The 23847-nt window shown below is 40.8% G+C and overlaps 1 protein-coding gene across 1 annotated transcript; it reads left to right on the forward strand.

Moving 5' to 3' along the window:
• Positions 1-8775: 8775 nt before the first annotated feature.
• Positions 8776-23519, forward strand: sptbn4a (spectrin, beta, non-erythrocytic 4a). Its single transcript, XM_061086582.1, has 10 exons — positions 8776-8898; positions 17587-17850; positions 18949-19182; positions 20102-20191; positions 20281-20559; positions 20647-20777; positions 20894-21098; positions 22503-22748; positions 22878-23012; positions 23274-23519. Exons 1-10 carry the CDS (start codon positions 8776-8778, stop codon positions 23517-23519), a joined length of 1953 nt encoding a protein of 650 aa, XP_060942565.1.
• Positions 23520-23847: the final 328 nt, after the last annotated feature.

Here is a 23847-nt window from a genome sequence, read left to right on the forward strand (position 1 = left end):
CCTCCCCCCCCCTCATATGGATTTAAGGAATGGGCGTGGCAAAATAACTGAGTAGTGCCCCCTAAAGGGCAGCCCCGGCACTACGTTTGGCCGACATCTACAAAAATCTATAGGGACATGCAGGGTTTCCCCCAGAAAACTTGCTAAGCCTGGTGGTAGGGCCGCTAGAGAAGCCGACCGTGTTCTTGTAAAAAAAAAAAAGGAATTTTCAAATTATGACAATTATGTGTTATTGAAAGACATTTATTAACAATACTTATTAACATTACATAATACAGTTTACAAACACAAAAAAATAATAAATAAAATAAAAATAATATTTTCAATTCGTTTTCAAGTAAAATCTAAGTGAATCTAAAAAAACAAGCCATTTCTGGTCACATTTAAAAGTAAAATAAATTAACATAAATAAAAAAGTGCAAACATGGCCAAGGGGCCAGGTTTGGGTACAGGAGCTTCAGCTCAGCAAAGTCAGAGGCCAGCTCCTGCATTACCTCCAACTGTGACTAAAGCAAAGAGTAAAAAGTGTAAGGAAAACAGAAGTTAAAAAAACTAACATTTCTATTCAACATTTTGCTTCTGCTGCTTACCTTAAAGATGCCCTGGCCCACATGAACCTTGAACACCGATACACCGATTGTATAATAATAATAAATAAGTAAAAATGTGGAATATTACCAAAATGGCCACTAAATGCAAAATAGCAGGCTTCCTGTTGCGTTTTTCAAATTGCACCTACATACTTTTTTGTTTGTCTGGTCATGATACAGTTGATATGATACTTGAGTAGCAAAATTAAAAACCAATATGAAATTAGCGAGCATAATATTGTTGATATTTTAATAGTACAAAAGATGCTTACCATACTCGGTCTTGTAGAGCCATCCGCTAAATTTAGGTTCACCTAACCACTTTGGGTTAAATCCGCTACTTCGATGTTTCCCATCCCATGTTAGCGCTAACATCCGACGCGCTAACATCTGACGTGCTAACATCCGACGAGCTAAATCCGCGCTAACTAGCTCTGGCTCTGCCTCATCACCTGGGGGTGAACGAGCGGCCTCATCGTCTCCTCCAGTGCTCCCCCGACTCCGGAAAAAGAAAGAGTCCAAGGTTTTTTGACCCTTTCTCCGTGACATGTCCCATGAAAGTTGTTGCGAAAGTTGTTGCGTGGTAGAGACAGGTCGTGGTTTTGGAGGTTCAGGTGATGGAAAATACACACCTCTCACCTTATGTGTTCACATACTGACCATAAGATGTCGCCAGTGCGGTTTCAACCGTATCACCAGATGCGGTTAAAAGCGCAATGCCGGCTTTGGTATCATGTTTCTGGTGCATAACATTTTTTTAAAAATAAATAAACAAGCGACGCTTAGCCTGGCGGGGGGGGGGGGGGGGGGGAAGCCTGGCGGCCCGCCAGGCCTATAACGCACTGGGGGAAACCCTGGACATGTGTCTTTTCATAACAAACAAATAAGTCTCCCGGATAGACACGCTAGACCAAGCAGGGAGCCCGCCATTTTGACTTAAATGGCTATTTTGGCCATTTTCCACATTTGTACTTTGACGAACGTGTCGTACGGCTTTCATCAGATCAACTTCAACTTCTGGGAATGTCATCTCAACAAGATGGAGACAAACTACCTCGGCATATTTGATTTCAAATAGCATCAAAGTTTGATTACACGCCATCAAAACACAAGCTTCTGTACCTCTGGCATATTTGGTCCAATCGTGTCCAAACTAGACATGTAGGACAAGACTCGAGACCTGATGACATCTACACAGACAACAAGACTTAGAATCACAGCGCCACCTGCTGGCTTCAGGAATCAACATGTTTTATACTTTGATGAACTGCTCCTGGGTGCAAAACAGCTGAGTCAACTCATTGGGTCATGGTCAGAATTGTGACATTTCCTCAAACCGTGTAAACATTGATGTGCGGCGACGGATCAAGCTTCTTTGCAAATCAATGACAACATTGTCTCCTTTGGCAAAGGACACGATTTTGTCATAACTCCACTGTGCATTGTCCTATCACCACCAAATGTATGTCACATGATTAGAGTCCAAGCCTGAACAGCTCCTTGTGTCAATATTTCCTCAGTGTCATAACGCCACCTACTGATTCGCCATGAAACAGGAAGTACTTGGTAAATCCACTCTGCACTATCCAACCGGCTCCGAACTACTGACCACAATCGGGACCTGAACACATCCATATATTAATATTAGTTCAGGGTCATAGCGCCACCTACTGATCAGTGTGAAAATTAAGTTGTTGTTACATTGTCCAATTGACACAAAATTCCTCACGCTACATCAGAGCACCTACTTACAGATCTATTAGTCAGTATGTAATAATAGGTATGGGGCCATCTACTGGCAACAGGAAGTAAGCATTTTTTTACAACTATCATTCGGATTACATAAAATCTTCCCAGTGAGATGTGCAATTTGATAGCATGGATCGTAATGAGCAATCAGCAGGCAAGGATCGACATCGCGTGACTTGCCGCAATACGCAAAATGCATGCAGCTCGGAGACGTGTGCTTGGTCATCGATCGCTCTCTCTACCGACCGCAACAGACTTCAACGTGCAGGTGCTCTGGCCCGTTAGAGCTAGAACGTAGCCCTAGTTCCATATGTGTTCCTTCATAGTTTTGATGTCTTCAATATTAATCTGCAATGTAGAAAGAAAGAAAAATAAAGAAAAACCTTTGAATGAGAAGGTGTCCAAACTTTTGACTGGTAGTATATATACAGGGTTCGTACGGTCATGTGAAACCTGGAAAAGTCATGGAATTTTAAATTGTGTTTTTCCAGTCCTGGAAAAGTCCTGGAAAAAAATAATCTCCCAAAAGTTTTGGAAAAGTCATGGAAATTTGTTATGTTCATTTTAGGGATGGGCATAATTAATAGACGATCGATTAATTGATCATTAAAAATTTCGTAAATGACATTTTTTCATCGATGAAAACTATTGCATGTTTGCTATGTGGCAGGAGGTCGGAATATCAGAGTTGCCCTGAACGCAGCACAGTGAAGATGTTAGCAGCTTAAGGAAGCAGCCCGGAGCTAGCCTCCGCTGCTGGGCTTCATGTCCGCACTCGGACTCTCAGTCCACGCAAAGGGGAACCCGGACAGACCTGGGTCTGGGTGACGGGTTCCGGGAGTGATGGCGTGACAACAACCGGACTGAGAGGTCGAGAACCGTCAAATCGAGCTAGCTCTTAGCGGCTAGCTGCTGCTCTCATCGGGGCTTAAGAGTACAGCAGCGCATATTTTCAAGTGTAACCATTGAACGGATCTCGTTTAACTGCCACAAGAGTTGATCATCTTGTAATAAAGATCTCAATGAGGAAACACGCTGTGTTTTTTCTATTTTCAGTGCATTTTAATATAGCCTATAAATAGTGAATTTTAATATAAAAATATTAATGATTAATCGAAAATCAATCGTTAATTCTCCCGTCGATCGATAAAGACAATTTAATCAAATGCCTATCCCTAGTTCATTTACGCTGAGTTTTAAATAATTCATATGATTTTAAAGAAATACACTCAAAATATAGGCAGGCATACTTGGGTTTGTGTCATTTAAGGTATACTGTATGCCTTGGAATTCTCATTGTTAGTTTGAATACTACATTTTGTCACTTTTTCGCGTATACACCGAGATTTCACAAAATGTTCGGTCATGGAAATTTGGTTTAAAGTTTTTGAAAAGTCATGGAAAAGTCATGCAAATCCATTGGTCAAAATGTGTATGAACCCTGTATATATATGTATATATTACATAGTATTTTCAACAATAAGACCTAGGTTTAAAAATGTATATCCCCAGTCCCTCTTATTTCCCCTTTGGAACTTTATTCATGCAGATTAAAATAAAATGGTAAATGTACAACATTAACTGGCAGCATCTCGAGAACGTGAAAATGGAGTGACAGGCCAAAAAAGGTTGAAAGATATTTTCATAGTGTGTGAGGACAGGAGGTAGATATACACTTTATTCCCTGTAGGTGGTGTGAGTAGGCTGTATTTGCTTTTGTTACTTTGAAGTTACCAAAAACAAAGTAGGAGGATGAATGGGAAACTAAGAGATACGATACATTAACCATACATAATAATATCGACATAAATAACATCTAGCTGCCAGACTTCTAACCTAGAACAAAAAGGGGAGATGACATTACTTACATTTTACCTTCTTGTCATTGTTCTCATTGTTGTCAATTTTTTTAATTGATGGTAAGATTCGATTTATGACTTTTGTGACCTGTTCTGGAAAAACAGATTTTCAACACAACCATTGTCACAGTCTCAGCTAAGCATCAAGGGCGACAGGGCCTTTTCTACTAGAGTCCCCTTGAGATCCTAAGATCAAACCTTTTGGTCGCCTCTTATAACCAATAATTATTCAAAGGCTTTCTCCTGGTTCGTATTTTATAGATTATTTAAATCATTATAAAGTGATATGTTATATATTCATATACGTTTTATGTGAGCCTTTGCTCTTGTATTATATTTCCAGCCCATCTTCAACAGTTGCTTTTATTGTTTATTAATTTTGAACTAATACTAATTAATAATCGTTTTAATTCATATTAATTTAGATTCACATCAAGTTGCTACACAGACAATCACACACGGATGCAGGTAACGTCTATCTGATGGTCAGGTCGAACATCCTTCTAAACATTTAGACCCCAGCATGACACAGCATGCATGCAGTGTAGGCTTTGTATCACCTTTACAGCTTTTATTAAGTTCTTATTTTAGTGAAATGATCCATCCATTATCTTTACTGCTCATCCTGCTTAAGGTCGTGCAAAGAGCTGGAGCCAGTTGATCGGACGAGAGGCGAGGTACACAGGAGGCCAGTCCATCACAGGGACGACATAGAGACAAACATTCATATCTACACTCAAATTAGATTCTCCATTTAACCTAACCACAACCCAGTCTGTGGACTGTGAAGCAGTAAGCAACAATAATCTCAGCATCATGGTCTCATGAGCTACCCCTGTAGTCATGTTCTAGACTCTCTATTATTTCCTGGTTATTTTATGAATTACTATCATGTATCTAGTCTTGTTGTTAATCCCCAGTCTTTGTCATTGCCTCCCCCACCCTTATGTGTTTCCCCTATGTCTCCTTACCATTGCCTTGTGTGTTAATGCCTTGTCTACACAGAATGCAAATTTTAATTTGAACAGATATTATCCTCTCTGATTAAAAAAAAAGTCTTCGTCCACACAACCTTCATTTTACAAAATATCTCCATACAGACGAGAAAATGAAAAAAAATGACCTCAAACAAGCATTCCAGGCCAGTAGGTGGCAATAAAGTCTATATCAACCATCTGTCAACTACTAGGGAACAATGCTGTGGTCCAATTAATGTTGGACAAGGCCTTGCTGGTAATGTGGTGCAGTGATGCTAGAAAAAGTAACAAACTTCGAATGAGACCTAGCAGTAATAACCAAACCCAAAGAAACAGTAATCCTTTCCCAAACGCTGTGTTTTACATGTACACAGAAATATACAGTTTCTGAAAGTCTGCACTTTGGAATTCATTCGTAAAAATCTCTATTTAAGTGACTTTAAATGTTTTTGTGTGGATGAGAGACAAGAGGAAAAAGTTTGTTTTGCAAAATATACAGTGTGGACAGGACGTTTATCAACTTTTTCATTATATAGTTCAGTGAATAAGCCATTTTGTAGTGTAGTATGATAGTGTAGTGAATAAGCCATTTTGTAGTGTACCTCGTGAACGGACGATGGAGCCTACATCGATCGAGTCAGACCTTCATGCATTGCTTGTACCATCAGAAGCATTGTCAGACTTGAGAGAGAGATGAACAGTTACAGGTTTTCTTTTTTTTTATTCTTTAACCTGCTGAACTCATTAATTAAAGAGGTGTCCGCACACTTTTAATTGTGAATATTTGGAAAAATGTTGGTTGAAGTTGGTTTTGATAGGAACTGATTATTGCCAGCAAGACGTGTCTCATTGAATGTGGTTAAATGTATAATGCTATGACAAAATTATATTTAATGTAATAATTAAGATTTTTATTATAAACCAAAGAGGGATTTACATCCTGGACTTAACACGAAACACACGACCAGCCTGAACAACAGAACTTTTAATTGTGTACACAACGTTTGTCTCATGACACAATGCTAACATTAGCTGCTAGTTAATGTGTTTTTCCTCTTGATTTCTTTTGAGCAGAGTTTCAGCCGTGTAGCCGTTGGTCTCCCAATGGTTATTAAAACACTTATTGGGAACATTTGATAAACAAGCTCGCTTGTGAAATATTTGCATGTCATGGGTCGTAACAAAATTTCAATGTATTTTGTCTCACATGTGATGCAGGTGCTTTGCTGTCTCTCTGCTGTAAGTTTATGCAAAAGAGATAATCTGAAACATACAGTTCATAATTATTTGGCTGTGTATCATCCAATTAATGTCCGAAAGCCATCAACAGCTGTTTGAATTTATATCCTGGCTGGTCCTCCATGTAGTAAACACATATAGAAACATAATGTGTGAGTGTGTGGACAAATCTCAACACTTCCTCATTGTTTCCCCTCACTGGGTGTCAGTTTGTCTCTTCTGTCCCCCTGTGTTACCTCAGGCCTCTGCTCATGTTTCCCACAGACTTTTGAATTTGGATTATCAGCTTTGTATCCTGTTCTCCATCTGGCTGCCTCCTGTAAGTTTCTCTGCTCTATCAGCCTGTATGTGTGTGTCTGCATTTAGGCCCAGATAGGCTCACTGAACTTATCACTATATCACTAAACACACTGGGTTAGCATAGGCCTGTATTTACAGTTATGATCAGATGAGTAAAAAAGGAAAATCAGATTTACCGTGGGACAAATTCTTTGAGTATATATTTGTGAATATTTGAAAAAATGTTGGTTGAAGTTGGTTTTGATAGGATCTGATTATTGCCAGCAAGATGTGTCTCATTGACTGTGGTTTAATGTATAATGCTATGACAAAATTATATTTAATGTAATAATTAAGATTTTTATTATAAACCAAAGAGGGATTTAAATCCTGGACTTAACACGAAGCACACGACCAGCCTGAACAACAGAACTTGGTCAGAGGTAGTGCTCTCTGCCTCTACTCATGAAATTTTAATCCTCTCTGGATGCTATGATGATTCCATTTTATAAAAATTGGTGGTTTAAAAAAAACAATATATAAATAAATAAATAAACTCGATGCTGCAGCAAAAACACACTCAAAAATAAGAACCAAATTCAGAGCGAACATTTTGATGACATGAAGCATTTTTTATGTAATTCAGATTGAATGGAGATGTATTAGCCACAACACACAGTGCAATGCATGCACCCTCTGCACACACATGACATATATTTGCAGCAGGAGGATCAAATGCAGGTCCCCTTGCAGAGGGTGAGCGCACAGAGAATCAGTCAGCTGCACCGTGGACCATGTGTGCATGCGTCCTCCTTCCCTCCCATTCAGCTGTTTTTAAAACGACAACCCCCCTCCCTTTCCAAATCCTGCTCCCGCTTCGAGTGCAGTCATTTCTAGTGCAGAGAAATGTCCCTAGTGACACTGAGGGATGACGCAGGCTCTCTCTTTCTTTCCCTGTTTCACTACCCCCCCTGCCCATACCATCTTCTCCCTCTTTTGACTTGCTCTCCCCATCTTTTTTTTTGCTCTGACGCTCCCCCTTTTCTCTATTTCCTCTCCCTGTCTCCCTCTCCCCTTCTCCTCTTGCTGTCTCCCTCTCCTCCCTCCTTCTCGCTCTCTCTCTCTTTCTCTCTCTCTCCCTCTCTCTCTCCCTGCTCTAGCACTGCAGTGCTGATTGTGATTGCACACACACACACTCACACACACACTCACACAAGCACACACAGGAGCGTAGCTGAGCGGCAAGGACTGCAGCAGCATGCACCATCCGCGGCTGAGCTGTTCGGGGGAACGAGGAAGAGGAACAGAGGAGAGAAATTAGTCTGCTATTTTCACACCAGCCTGTGTGTGCATCTTTTCAGCACTGGGGATGAGGCATTTCAAGAGCAGATAGCTTATGTTATCCGGCCTCCTCTGCACTGACTCTGCATCCCATTCACCCTGCTCCTCCCACTCCAACTCTTCCTCCTCCTCCTGTCTAAAGCATCGTTAGACAGGACTACAGATTGACCGGGACTGGAGAGTGGTGGATGGTCAGGTTTTGCCCCGGCTGAAAGATTCTTCTATGGTTATGCTACATTTACACCTCCACTGATGGCTGGATTCTAATTGACATTTGGAGCTTGAAGATACCCCACAGCCCTCAAGGAATCTTGGATGTGTGTCATTCTTTACCAGTGTTGTCATTGGCGCATTTCCTCTATTTCACTGCTTGCTTTTGCCTTCTCTGAGACTGGCTAGCAGGCACTGCAGCATCAGGACCGCAAGACCCATGAAGTGGTAGGGCATGAGGACCCAGGGGCGACCCAGCGGAAGGGCTTGAGTGCTTCCATTGCTACCACTGCTGCTGAGGTGCTTATCTTGATTTTTTTTTTTTCTCCAGAAAAGGGTGTCTGGTGGGGGTTGGGGAGGGTGGTGACAGCACAGGTACCCAGGCCCCTGCGGGTGGCTCTTGCGTAGAGGCGCAGGCAGGACGTCCTGTGGGAAAGGGGTGAAGAAGGGCTGGCTCAAGTGTTGGGCTCCTGATGGTGGCTATTTTTGTCTCCCTTAGCTGAGTGATTGGGACAGCGGGTGGAAGAGAAGATGCTTATGGCCCGAGACACGGCGCGGGATGAGGCTCAAAAGCTACACAGGAAGTGGCTGAAGCACCAGGCCTTTATGGCAGAGCTGGCCCGCAATAAAGAATGGCTGGCCAAGATAGAACAGGTGAGTGGAGGGGACCAGGGCATGGCGATGGAGGGAGGGAGAGATGGGGAGGATAGATAGGCAGAGCAGGTGAGTTGGGGGGAAGGTACCACGCCAAAGAGAGCACATGACCGAGAAACAGTGATGATGCTGGGTGTGGTGGCAGTGAAATGGAATATGTGAAAGTGGGAGAGATGTCTTCACCCAGTTTTCATTTCATCGCTTTGCTTGGGGACATCCTGAATTACATTCTCAAGGTTATACCGTTGTAGTGGCTGTGTTGTGTTCAGGTTCGCAGGTGCTGTGATCCCTGTGGCTCTGTGGTCTGTTTGCTCATAGAACAGACCATGCAAATTTATTTTCACATAACACACATAAACATCTGCAGTAGTGAAGGCCTAACGTACAGAGATTGCACATTCAACAAATATTCCCTTATTTACAAAATGTCCTCAAGGAACGCACAGCTAAAATGAAGTCAGTTCACAAGAAAATCCTCTCAGGTTTGCTTCTTTTTGCCCTGCATTCCCATCATGCTTTGCAGCATCCCATCCACACAGAATGTTCTCCATGCCCTCTGCCTCAGTGGAGCTCAGGTGGGCTCTTTACATGTGAATTAGTCAATAAGACTCCATTTCCGCCAATGGCACATTGCATTTGGACATTTAAATGTGTCGTCAGCTCAGTCACATGTCAACATGCTGATGCACTGAATATGACATCAATGCAGTCTGTATAAATTGTCCTTTTTTGCTTACCATGTAGAAACCTGCTGTTTGTCTGTTTGTTCCGCACATTATAACATTGTAACACCAAATTATAACATACAATATCATTATTTAAGGTACTTTACAGTCAGGAACTTCCAATATTATATTAAGAAACCCAAAAGTTCCAACCATGAACATCTATTGGAGACAGGGAAGAGGAAAATATGATTCTTTGATAGTGCATCTGTTTGACTTTTAAACAGATGCACTGTACCTTTGTAATGATTCATTGTAATATTAATAATAATAATAATAATTACACAAAACTGTGATGTGTTTAACCAGGAAGTGTACTATGAAATACCCCCAAGCATTATAAGAACATTAGAAAACCTTTACTGTGTCTGTTTTTGATTCTTTGATTCTTAGTTTTCGCACCTACTCTAATATTAATGAAGTGGCTCCTATTAATCAAGTATCAGTAAGTCAAAGCTGTGACTATAACACAGTACAATATAATACAGTACTATAACACAAGTCCCTTATAGACACATGTAAAACAATCTGTGTCTCGAGTACCAGTTCTGTTGACATTTGTTTGTGCTTTAATTAATCTTTTTTTTTTTTCAGACATTAAGAAAGTATAGATTGTGTGTGACTGTATATTACCTAATGAAGAAATCCTCACAGAGTCACCCATGTGTGAAATGTATTTTAAGGCTTATCGTGCTATGGTCTAGAACCCCCCATTGAGCCAGCAGACACCTTGATTTAGTTCAGTCACGATGCTAAACAGCTGAGAGATGACTTGTGATATGACTGTGTTACATACCAATCAATGTGTGCAGGTAGGTTTGTGCTTTTTACCAGGTGACATTTTATTTATTTTTCTTAATTCAGGTTTAGTGACTGAATCTGTGCAACCATATTCATTTGTGTTCTCAGCAGTTTCATGTCCTGTGGCTTAGCAGTGCAGGATATTATGTTCGTTCAAGTATAGCTGGTTTAATAGTACACAACACATGGAGGAAACACCTGGGATGGTGTTCTTACAAAGTCAAATGCACAGAGGCTCGTATATAGAAAAATTCATAATCAAATATGCTGTACTGCAGCAGCTCAAATGGAACTGTACAAGATTCAATATTATCAAACAGATACAGGTTGTGAGTTCATCAAATTAATTAAAATATTGAAGTTTAAAAACAATACAAGACACTGGATGATGGGTTCAGTTTAGAGAAAAACTAAAAATACTCAGTTTGGTTGGTTGTTATCATGGAGAATCTCTTTTGGATTTGCGCTGCACCTTAGAAAATTGTGATGTGCATTTGTCACTGACAGCTGATATTTAATTGAGCAATGGATTCAATCAAGAATACATCATGACATTTGTTTTGGTGTCATTGTATGTTAGGTTTAGTTTTTGGGATTCCTAAACTAATTTCTCAACATGCCACATCCCAAATCATCAAAAGTGATGAGCCAGGTTTGTGTTGAGATGTAAAATTTCAAGAATAAGAAATGAGAGTTGTTATATTAGCAAAAAACATTTTTGTACATAAAAGCAAACTCAACAAGGCCTCTTGTAAATGTATGGTTATACAATTCTGTCATCATTTTTACCAGTGAAATGAAATACATTAAGCTGGAATAGATACTTTTTCAAGAGTAATGTAGAGCAACATGTTTTATATTAGTTGACTACAATGACCACAGTTATACAATGTTGTGAACATTTCTTAGCATCTATATTGTTATGTTAATTCAATTTACCATTATAGGTGCTACAGTAAACAGTATTGTGTGCTGCTTTACTTCTGAATCATGAGCATATTTGTTGAACCTTTGATGCTAAACAGCAGAGAAATAAGCTGAAAGGACTGACTCTGAGTGCAGAAGATGGCTGCTCCATAGTGGATGTCTCCCCTGAGCTAGCTCTTTTGTGTGTAGTCCAATACTCACACTTCCACCGACCCTCATGTCTTCCTATCCCTGCTAGCATTACTTAATCTACCCCCACTGCTCTCCCTGTCGTTACCTGAGAGACAGAGAGAAGAGATGACGCTGCGTCCTGCCATGGTCGGAGAACTCTGCGTCCTTTTGGAAGGGTTCCCGCCTCAGCCCCTTACCTCCCTTCTCTCTCAGTACTTAGTCAGCACATGATGCCGGACGCACAGCTACACGCCGCCGCGTGTTTGTGGAGGATCTGTAGGTGATCAATGACCTTGTGCCAGGGCTCACCGTGGGCTCAGGGGTCAAAGCTTTGTAAACACCTAGCCGGAGATCGTAGATCAGTGACACCACTGTCGTCAGTCATAGTTTTTCACCTCTAACTTACTAGCTGCTGGACACCTTCTGGTGATGTGGGATCAACATAAGAGTACGTTTTAGATTGTTCTGTTTCCCACAGTCTACAGTTAAATCATCTATCACTCTTAATCTTCAGCCCCTCCTTCATATGTGATTGATAAGACCTTTAATTCAATTCAACTTGTATAGCACCAAATCACAAGAAACATTATCTCAAGGCACTATAGTCAGGTCCATATTACCCAACAGTTCCCACAACAAGCAAACGCTTTGGCGACTGTGGGGAGAGAGAGAGGAAAGGGAATCAGATAGGGAATAGGATAATGTCTTCACTGTATTACATACATTCCACATATGTGTCAGGGCTGGTGCACACTTAAGGATAATTGGGCTCATTTTAGACCTGATACGTGCCTTTCGACTATCGCTGGGCGATTTCGATTAGAGGCCAATTGGAGCTGATTATCTCCCCAAATAATCTTTAGGTGTGAGGGGTTGACAAATAATCTTAATACAACCTAATGTTTCGGAGCCTCCCTGATAATGATTCATATTTTGTTTTATGCTCAAAACAGACCACACTCAACTGCATATACTGACAACATGGATCCTCCTCCTCGCATTTTGTTTTTTTCTGAGGTCACGTTTGATCACGCGAGTTTCTGTGAGATCCCAAGTCTCGGAAATCACCACCATGAAACCGTTTCCTACAAATGGCAAGTGTGTGGTCATACGTTCAAGCCAAAACGTCTGGCAAGTGCATCGTTTATAACTCTCGCTATGTGGTCACCTACGTTTTTTAGAATCGGTTAAGACTGTGCACCAGGCCTCAGTGTATGTTTGGCTGACCATATTCCAACTATCAGTAAATTACATGATCAAATGAATCCCAGAAAAGCAAAACTAAGATATAAAGGTTCATCCATCGCTGATTCCGATGTAGCTGCCTCACTCTCAGATTCCTGCTTTGTTAATGTCACACTGTCCTGACCCACTGGAGCTCCTTAACAGATCCATCGTTCATATCAGCGACGCCTATTTCCTACTATGAAAAGTCAGCGTCTGCTGTGAAAAGGCCCTACATTTTTGGACATCTTTTCCCTGTCTGTTTCACTCCAAACCAAATTAAAAATAAATTATTCCTAGTGTTGCTCAAATGGGTGTAAACCCATATGCATTCGCTCTGAGTTATTTTCAGGGGTGAATGAACACATGTGATGCTCTGGTGAGTATATAGCAGGATGGTGTACTTTATACATATTGGGTTTTATAGATTTCCATTTAAGGAAAGAACATGTCACCCAGTACAGTGGTGGAGCCCTTTTTATCATCATTTCTTTCCAGTAAATATACATGTCCTTTTTCCATCATGTATTGCATAAAAAACCTGGCTGCATGTGGGGAATAAAAAGCAAAGACTTCCTTCTCATATCCCTCAAATTCTTTCTTAAAATATCTCTTTATCTCTTTATTTTTCTTAGTGTATATTAAAAACAACATTGACCTTGTGAACTGAATAAATACCAGCACCAAGTTCTGCCACTATATTAACAACCAACATGACCTGATAATTCACGCATGAAGAGATTAGCAGCATTAAGGAAGACATTTTTTTTTCTCTCAGGGTGTATATTTTTAGGTGTGACTCTTTGGTGTGATTTTAATGGTAAACAACAACAACTATAACACACACAGCAGATACAATTAAAGAAGGGGGTTTACTGTGTCCTGCCATAATAAACATATAATTCCCGAGCAGTTTGGATGTTTTGACCTATGAATTATTCAGTCAGCTTTAAGGTTATTACATTATTATATCCTGTCATTTATTTGCGTCTTACACATTAAGTAACAGTGCTGAAACATGATCGCTGAAGGCTCACTTAATTCAAGACCAAGCGATATTAGATTGAAACATGTATGCCACATTATCTCATGGTGTTAAATCTGTATCAAGACTACATGCTCTACTATGAGGTTGGCTAATCATTTAATACCAGGCATACTGTAGCGGTATCAATACTACATGACGACAACCTTGCTATTACATTTGCATAATAGGTCGCATCTACTTAAGGATTTTGACAATATCGCTGCATGGTATTGCTACGTAAGCTAGTTTGAATCTCTTTCACCAGATCTTAAGTGCATGTGGTGCATCTGCTCAGACAGTTTCTAGTTGTGCATTAAGGATCTCAGTAACTTGCATCAATATTCACAAGGTCAGTGAACTGAATAAAGTTAAATCAGGGACAAAATGCAAATAATCTCAAATTTATTTCTACAAAGACTTGTTTGCTAGTTCATGAAACACCTCAGCTCTGGTTTAGACTAGGATTGATATACATGTCATACTCACAGCATTCTGTAAATATATTGGCAATGCACAAGAAAAAGACAGGCTAAGTTGAAGCTGCATGCAACTAACCTATCAAGGCTTTTCTAACCAGGTCCCACCAACACACTGGTATGTAAATCTGAGTTCATATTAGGATTTGATGAGTGGCATTCACATCCGGTAGTTTAACAAACCTGATATTTTGTTGATGCTCGCAAAAAAGAGATTCTTGCAACAGCTTTCTTAAAGATTACAGCAACACAATTGAATAGTGTTCAGTAGAATAAAGCAGTATTTGGTCTAAAAGTGAAAATAAAAGTATAAAATGTATTTTAAGTGAGGATTTAAATATGTAGAGTTGATGTAGATCAAATGAGTACCTAATGGAAATTATAATAGAAATGAAAATAAGATAAGTTATATGAAACAGTAAAGTAATACTAAACTAAATGGGCAGTAAGTAGTAATGATAATTTGAGTAAATATGTGTAATATTGTACATGATATTGAACATAATACTTTGAAAAAGTAACATTACACCTATGGGTATTATTTCTCATTGTCCAATAATCAGTGGTCCTTCCTGTAAAAGGGGCTTGTGATGAGTATCACAGGAACATCCTGCAGTTATTTTCAGTAGTGTTGTTTGTCCTATTATGTTTGTCAATCAAGTCAGTTAGTTTTCAGATGATTCTTATATTACATGTTACTTTAATTACCTCATTAGCTTTCAGAGATATTTTTAGTGGTGTTTAAGTCAATATCAAGGTTCTTTTTTTTCTTTTAAATCTGTCCTCACGTGTCTGTTTTTTCTGTCTGCTAAACCTTTTTGTTTTTTAACATTTTCCTCCAGATTAAAAGCATGCCTTACTTTACATCTAAATAAACTTGTTAAATCTTTGCCAGAGCTCATCAACGTCCCATCATGTAAAATAGATTAATGTCATTTCTGCTATTTAGGAGTAATACATTTGAGAACAAAGGCTGACAACGGCATGTTATATCATACGGTTGTTTGGATGATACGTTTCCATTTTATGATAATGGTACTTAGTTAATAATTGCCATCCATGCTACACTGGTCAGTAATTTCTTTCTTGTTTTTTCAAAATTAAAGCACAGGCCACAGCCTTCTCAAAAATGATCTATGAGCCAAGATATTTTTTTTATTATATGCAGCTCATGAGTGTGTTTTACACAGTATGACTTAGTTCACATCCACATAGAAAAATCCAGAATTGCTGGTGGCAAAAAAGTTGCTTTTGCTGATTTTACTGTAAATACATATATGGTCATGATAGTGTTGCATTGTGGGTTGGGCTGCAGGGGACAAAATCACATTTAGTGACATTCGCAGTATGATGACTCTGTGATTAGCCAGATTTGAGTTTGGACATCTGCTCAGGGTTAGGGTGTTTTTGTGGATTAACCGTTAGCAGAAGCTTAACGTTATTTAGAAGTTCCCGGTGTTACCTTTATCAACGCAGTAGGTGTGAATACATTGTTGTTTCTAATACCACCCCCTGTTTCACTATGCTTCATCAGCATTTTAAGAAAGCCCGCAGAAGAAGACAGTGTTGCCATAATAGCATTATTCATTTGTGGTATAGCCATTAAAATATCACACTTTGTCAGCCATGACTGCCTGGAAAATTCACCTCGCAGATGCCCTTTGGATCCAACTGTGCCCAGGCTGTAGCAGAGCCGAGCACACACCCGCAGCCCCATCCCTGTTCTACAAACCTTTGATTCTTTCTCCTTCTGCTTCCCCTCTTCCTTTACTCTGCCTTTCTCCTCTCTTCTCTCCACCCCCTCTCTGATTCCCTCTCCCTCTGCTTCACTCTGTGTGTCAGTAAAGCCAAGAGAGAGAGAGAGAGAGACCTGCTTTCTGCTGGCTCTGCATTATGAGACGGAGAGCGAGGCTGAGGGAAGATAGGAGCGAGAGAGAGGGATGTGAGAGAGTGAGCACTAGCAGCAGTTAAGCAGTGAGCCTGTGCCAAGAGGAGGAATGCAGCACTGCATTATGAAAGCCATAGGATATAGGCCCAGCTCTCTGTGAAAGATGAAGGAGTGAAGCAGGATTTAGAAGATAAAATCCATCATCCATCTGCAACCTTGTTAGTACAATACAAGCTAAGTAAATGATGAATACATAACCCACTATCATACAGTATAGATCAGGAAAAAACAGAGCTTGTTTCTTAAAACATAGAGAGAAAGACACTGCAGGGACCTGAAGGCCTCAAATGCCTGCACTACAAATGAGCTTTTGTGAGCCATATTAAAAAAATATCCCAAATCTTGGCATAAAAGGCAAACACCTCCTACCATAGGTAATGGGAGGAGAGTGGTGATAGTGTATTTTAGAGAAATGCTTCATTGTCTCCAAGGAAAATGCCACAATCTTTGATCTCCCTGCATCCAGATCACGACGTGAACGAAGCTGGAGATTTAGAAGAGGGGAGAGGAGTCAGAAGAGCACAAGCAAAGGACAGAGCAGGGCTTTATTAGATTTACCATGCATGATTTTTAGGTCAGCCCGGGGCCACACTTTGCTCCATACACCTGCGTCTCTGCAAGCTGGGGGCTCCGAGCCTTGGCATGGAGCTGAGTTGTTCCAAGTTATTTTGGGGAAAGGACTGAATTATGTCATCCAGATTCTTAACACTATGTAATGGTACTATCAAAGTCTTGATCTGAAATATTTGAATAAATCCAATGAAATAAATATTACTTCATTCAACCTTTATTTTTATTTTTTTAAATAAACAATGCATTCCACCAAACCAAGTAAACAAAAATATGAAACAGAAACATTTGCAAAATAGCAAAAGCCTTAGGAATAAATACAGTACATGGAATTTTATTTAAAGCTTACTGATTAAAACCAATGATTTAACTAAAACAAGAACAGTTCGGTGTAAACTTAAGTTGGAATTATGTGGAATAAATTAGATCCAAAGGTTCATGGTTGAGAATCGGGCTGTTTAGTTCCTACAATATTACTCTTTCTATGAACAACAAGTGCCTTTTGATAAAAAAATAAAACAGTTGATACAAGGTTATCAGATTCCAAATTTAACATCTCAAGTGGTGGACATTTCCACTGTAATTAATTTCTAGTCCCAAGTGAGGCAACAATCATATCAGCCCATACGAACCATCCCTTGAAGAAAGAGCTGACATTTGAGTTAGAGGCAAAAAAAATCACTCAGCCAGGAAATGATAGCCCAACACATAATGTAAGTTCTAAATAGGTCAGGTTTAGCATGTGTTGAAATACACTGTGAGTTGCAGTAAAGTCCGAACAGTGTTACTCAGTGGATAAACTTGACTTTCTGTCTCCAGGAGGGTCTGGAGCTGATCCAGGAGAAGCCGGAGCTGCGTCCGGTGGTCCAGCAGAAGCTGGAGGAGATCAGAGAGTGCTGGTCCGACCTGGAGAGCACCACCAAGGCCAAGGCACGCCAGCTCTTTGAAAACAACAAGCCCGAGCCGGCGGTGAAGAGCTACTCGGACCTCGACAACCAACTCTCCCATCTGGAGCAGCAGCCCCCTCAGCTGGAGCAGGCGCACCACCTGCCCACCTTCAATGAGCAGCTGCAGAAGTTTCAGGCAAGTGTCAAGGCTCCCCGGCAGGATTCTGAGAAGAACCCTTCATATGTGAAGCAAGTTGCAGGTGCTCTGAGGCCAGACATGATCACATTTTTAGAGTTACCACCAACAATTGGTCACCTCTGTAAATCCTAAGCCATCACTAGCTCATTGTCATCCTTAACACTGCCCTGTTTTAACTGCATGTTTGCACTCAAGCGCCTACAAACATTCACTCCATAGATTAAACCGTTTTGTGTATGTTGTTTATGTAAACTGTAACTTATGTACAAAATTGCACAGCCTACTACGGATGTATATATTCTTTAAATCTAGATTTGTTTTGATTTTTTTGGCACTAAGCCCTTATTAGATAGTGACAGTGACAAAATGACACAAAACAGGGTGAGAGGGGTTGGGAGAGTGACAATAAATGATCCAGCCAACCAAAAGTAAGACTGATCCGGGCATATTCACCCAAGTCTGTCATTTCCCGCTCCAAGAATAATTATGTCATTTTTTAATCTTTGCGATAAATTGAGATGAGATGAGATGAGATGAAATGATATAAGATAAATCTCGGAAATTTTATGTGTTGCAGGAGAAAAAAGGACAGTGAAAAATAGATATCAGTGAAAGTAATAAGAAGTCAACATGCAATATAAACGCAATAAATTAAAAAAATTGAAATAGAGTAGAAATTAAATCTTCAGTGTAAACAGAATATATACAGTGAGAGCAGAATACATATATATCATCATAACTCTACTTTTTAGACTCCACCCATTTGACATTTAACTCAAGCAGCAGTCTGACTGAAGGTCTATAATCAGCCCAGTTGTAGCTCATGATTTCAACAGACAGTGTAGTTCAGCTCATTGTAGTTTATGTAATTTTCCCAGCTGTTACATGTGTTCACACAGGCCACTGTTGTGGTATGTTCTTAAACACGCGGTTCAGTGGCATTAAAATATGCACCATATGCTTTTTTCCCTTTGAAGTGAGGCAGTCTATTACATAACCCTGAAATGTTCTGATGGGGAAAAAGCTGATGTGTTGTGTTTGTCCATGCCTGTAACATGACCTCCCTCTTCCCCCCCCCCACCTCCCCCCGTGCAGGCTATGGAGTCTCAGATAGGGGACTTTTACAAGGATGTGGGGGAGCTGGGAAGCTTGCAGGGGGTCTGCCTACCCCAGCGAGGGCTGATGGCAGGTGACAAGGGAGGCGGCGAGCAGTCAGCCATGGTGGAGACGCGCATCGTCCGCCTCATTGAGCCCCTGAAGGAGAGACGCCGCATCTTGCTGGCTTCCAAAGAGATGCACCAAGTCGCCCAGGACCTGGAGGATGAGATAGTGAGTGGCACAGCTCTCCTCCATACACGCAGATCCTTTTCACACACCAGTTAGAGTTACTGCATTAACCCTCCTATTGTTTTCAGGTCAAATTTCATCAGTTTTGAAATCTGGATACCTGCATACACTTAATTGTTTCTGATCAAAACAAGGCGTCATTACAACCCCAACAATGACGTACTGAATACAATAAAACTCATGTTGATCATCGTATGCTTCAAATGTGACCAGGTGGAAATGGGTTATTTGTGCAAAGAAATGTATAGCAAATGTTGGTAATCTATCTTGAATAACAGAAATGATAAAATCAAAAATAATAGCAATAAATAATTAATAATTTTATAAGTATCTCATCTCCCTCTCTAAGGTGTATAACTTCAATTGGTACAAGAACATGAACAAACACACACACACAGTTGTGTCTCCATGACTATAGCGGACATCACATTGATTTACATTGATTTCCTGGAGACTAACTCTAACTGTAACATATATACTACTTGCCTAACTCTAGAACTCACCCTAACCTTAACCTAAACCTAAACCTAAACCTAAACTAAACCTTTCTAAAATGTAATGACTTAAGTTATGGAGACTTGATTTCTGTCCCCATAAACGAGGACAGTTTCCCATTATGTGATTGTGTAAACAGATTTAGGTCCAAAGAACATGAGTAATACCTGGACCACACAAACACACACACAGTCTCACACTCATACATGTTTACCTTACTAGAGATGACAAGTGTTGGCTTGGATGTTAAAATGACTATTTTCAGTGGGAAGTATATGTTCTCGATTTTGACCCCTATCAATATTTCCTTTTTCATTTGAAAAACATTTTAATGTAATATTAGCATTTTGAGGTCTTTTTTTCGTGCTTGTTACTGGTTTCAAACCTGACTTTGTCTATTTTAAAGCTGTGGATTCAGGAGAGGCTTCCCCTGGCCTCCTGTAAGGATTATGGGAATAACCTCCAGAGTGTACAGCAGCATGTAAAGAAGAACCAGGTAAGTGTCAAAAATGACATATTGTGACGGTCAGCTGGGATGTGACCTAACTTCTAAGTCAGGGAACTTACCTCTGATCGGTCCCTCAGACACTCCAGAGGGATCTGACCGGGCGCCGTGCTCGTGTGGAGGAGGTTCTGGATCGGGCGGGCATCATCGCTTCACTGAGGACTCCTGAGGTGGAGTTTGTACGTGAAGGCGCGGGTCACGTGCGCCAGCTGTGGGAAGTTTTGCAGCTGGAGACGGAGAGGAGGTCTGTGATGCTGGACGCCATGATGCAGTCTCAGCAGTACTACAGCGAGGCAGCTAAAGTGGAGTCCTGGCTGTCCGGTCAGAAGCTCTATCTTGTCAGTGAGGAAAAAGGCACGGTACGGACAACCCTGTGTATTTCATATCGGTAAATCCTCAGTGAATATATGACACCGACAACCTCACATTAGTCTCATATTTTTCAGGATGAGGTGAGCACCCTGCAGCTGCTGAAGGCCCACCTGGCTCTGGAGCAAACAGTGGAGACATATGCAGAGACAGTCGGCATGTTATCCCAGCAATGCCAGCGCCTACTGGAAATGGGACATCCAGACAGGTTTGGCATGACCTGCCCTAGCACTTAAAATGTCTCATTTCTACATTTTCTTGTAAAATGGTATTGGAATAACACACCAATAATTCCCCTGTTGGTTGCTCTAACACTTTCCACAGTGAGCACATCACGAAGCAGCAGTCCCACATAGATCGGCTGTACGTGTCTCTGAAGGACATGGTAGAGCACAGGAAGACCAAACTGGAGCAGCAGTACTATCTATATCAGCTCAACAAGGATGTAGAGGAGTTGGAGAGGTGGATCACTGAGCGCGAGGCCGTGGCCAGTTCCACCGACCTGGGCCATGACCTCGAGGACGTCACGGTCAGTCCCTCATTTCAGTAGCTACACCACTGTAACCACAGCAGACAGATACAAACTTTTGTGCAAATGGCATGAACCTCGATCATATAAGTGTAATAAAACGACATTGACCAATTATTGAATTGATTTTTATTGACACCAGATCTGGATTTTTATTTGGATCCACCAAACTGCACACACTCATTAATATCAGTACTCTAAACATGTCTGATTTAGTTCATCAAGACTTATGACCCATTATTATATTATATTATATTATATTATATTGTATTATATTATATTATATTATATTATATTATATTATATTATATTATATTATATTATATTATATGTTACCGAGGGGTGTATTCCTATTTTTGTAGATTAAGGCCCAATCCCATTTCACTCCTTCACTCATTCCCCTAGCTCTTAACCCTTACCCTTCATTTTGCACGTTCAAATGTAGGGGTAGGCTGTCCCAATACCTGTTGGGACGGAGGGATAGGTGTTGGGGCTGTATAGCCCTCCAAACGAAGATTATCAGACCCTCACTTCAAACCAAGGGGTACCCAGAATGCCTTGCGAATACCTGGCAAGCAAAAATGTAGCAATTTCTCCATTAATATGGATTTAAAAATTACGTTTATGATTGTAATATCTTTAATATCGTTTCAATATTATTGACAGAGAAGAATTGGACTAATACAGACTTGTAATATATTCTCTAGGATTGGTCACCATTGTACAATTTGAATATACTTCCCTGCAGGTTGTATTTTATTTAAATCAACCTTTAAGACATTTACATCGTTCAGCCATCAAGTGGCAAGGAGGTCTAGATCCTCTTCACTTTAACAGAATGAGGCGGCGTGCCAGAAGTTTTGTGAACACAATCACATGATACATTTTAGATGACCAATTTGCATTGACTCCAAACATTGAAACAAAACAGTTTAATAAAAACATGTGATGGTGGAAGAATGGACTCTATTTATATCTGCTGGTGCGGGCCAAATATAATCGTAGCTCCAAGATGAGATGTGAGGATGAAGGAATGTGTGCTGCTGTATAGATATATATTGTCCTATATATACAGCTGTATATCATAAACACTGTTGGCAGCACAGTGAAATAAATCACTAAAGAGGTTCTGCCTGTAGGACCTCATATTTCTATCCATATGCACACACACCTGACGCACAGTTTTGTATGAGCATGACAAAACATACATTATCATCCTCACAGATTTCCGGGTCATGGGATTAAATATATTTAGCTGAATAGAAATCATGCATTGTCTCATTGATTAAAAAGAATAACATGCCTCACAAAGGTGGAATTTATTGCTGGGCTGGTGTATCAGAATGAATGAGTTCACGTTCCGGAGTCCAGTGTCTGTACTGATCTGCCATTTCGGTGTTTCAGGTGCTCCAGGAGACGTTCACCAAGTTTGCCGCAGAAACCAACAACATCGGCCAGCGGCGCATGGAGCAGGTGAACAAAATGGTGAACGAGATGATCGACTGTGGCCACACGGACGCGGCCACCATCGCTGAGTGGAAGGATGGACTGAATGAGTCATGGGCGGACCTCCTGGAGCTGATGGAGACCCGCCGACAGATGCTGGCAGCTTCGCACCAGCTGCACAAGTTCTTCACCGACTGCAAAGAGGTACAGTCAAAACAAATATCTGTCCCTGACTTAGGTGCGTCGTACTGCTTCAAAGGGAGACTGTCTGGCCGTGACACGCGCCTTCTATTTTTAAAGCGCTCGTGATGACGCCACTGTCCTGTGTTGCAGGTCTTGGCTCAGATCGCAGGGAAGATGAAGCAGTTGCCAGAGGTGAGGGCATGCCAGGCCAACATCACCAATCCAGCCACCCTGCAGAGACTCATGCACTCCTTTGAGCATGCCCTTCAACTGCTAGTGGCACAGGCAAGTGATATGACTTCTTTCCAAACCCATGAGTCATAGTGTGGTTGGAGTTATTTTTAAAAAAAAAAGTGACCCAAACCCTGCCTTTAGACTATACAACTATATTTCATTATTTACTTTTTTGTTTGTGTATGTAATTGAAAAAGCTTGTTTTGTTTTATTAAAGATCTGAAACCCAGAGTAAATCAATTCTTCCTCACTGACTGTACTTGCATTGGCTTCAGTGTGATCAAGCCATTCATTTATCCTGTGTTGGTGCAGGTGAGGCAGCTCCAGGAGAACGCCGCCCAGCTGAGGACTATCTATGCTGGTGAGAAGGCTGAGGCCATCATGGCCAAAGAGCAGGAGGTGATGGAGGCGTGGAAGGAGCTGCTGAGCTCCTGCGGGGCTAGTCGTGTCCAGGTTACTTCAGTGACCGATAAGGTGCAGTTCTTCTCGGTAGTGCGTGAAAACCTGATGTGGATGGAAGGCATCATGGGCCAGATAGGATGGGATGAGCCCAGGTGAGACATTTGCTATCCTCGTGCCCAGCTTTACACTGGTTACTCCACTGTGTTGAGATGAAAACTAGATAGTTGACAGTGTCTGGTCCAGGTTTATTCTGATTTAGTTTTTCACTTTTCAGTTCAACTGAAAGTCGTGTACAGTCCCTGTAGACAGACTTTCATTACCATGCAGTGTCAAATTAAGCTGCTGTACTACCCTGGCCTAATTTTGACGACATCTGTTATTCAATTTTTCATATGGTGTAGCTGTGGGCTATAACTTTTACACTGTAATCACTGCCATTATCTTTTTCCCAGTATAACTGTGCTACAAGTTTGAAACAATTCCA

The sequence above is a fragment of the Limanda limanda genome, chromosome 14 (genome assembly GCF_963576545.1).
Source record: "Limanda limanda chromosome 14, fLimLim1.1, whole genome shotgun sequence".
NCBI classification, from domain to species: Eukaryota; Metazoa; Chordata; class Actinopteri; order Pleuronectiformes; family Pleuronectidae; genus Limanda; species Limanda limanda.

Coding starts and splice junctions, on each gene's coding strand:
- sptbn4a (XM_061086582.1), top strand. CDS start 8,776: ATGCTTATGGCCCGAGACACGGCGCGGGATGAGGCTCAAAAGCTACAC. Junction 8,899..17,586: donor GGCTGGCCAAGATAGAACAG/GTGAGTGGAGGG, acceptor TTCTGTCTCCAG/GAGGGTCTGGAGCTGATCCA. Junction 21,099..22,502: donor ATGACCTCGAGGACGTCACG/GTCAGTCCCTCA, acceptor TCGGTGTTTCAG/GTGCTCCAGGAGACGTTCAC.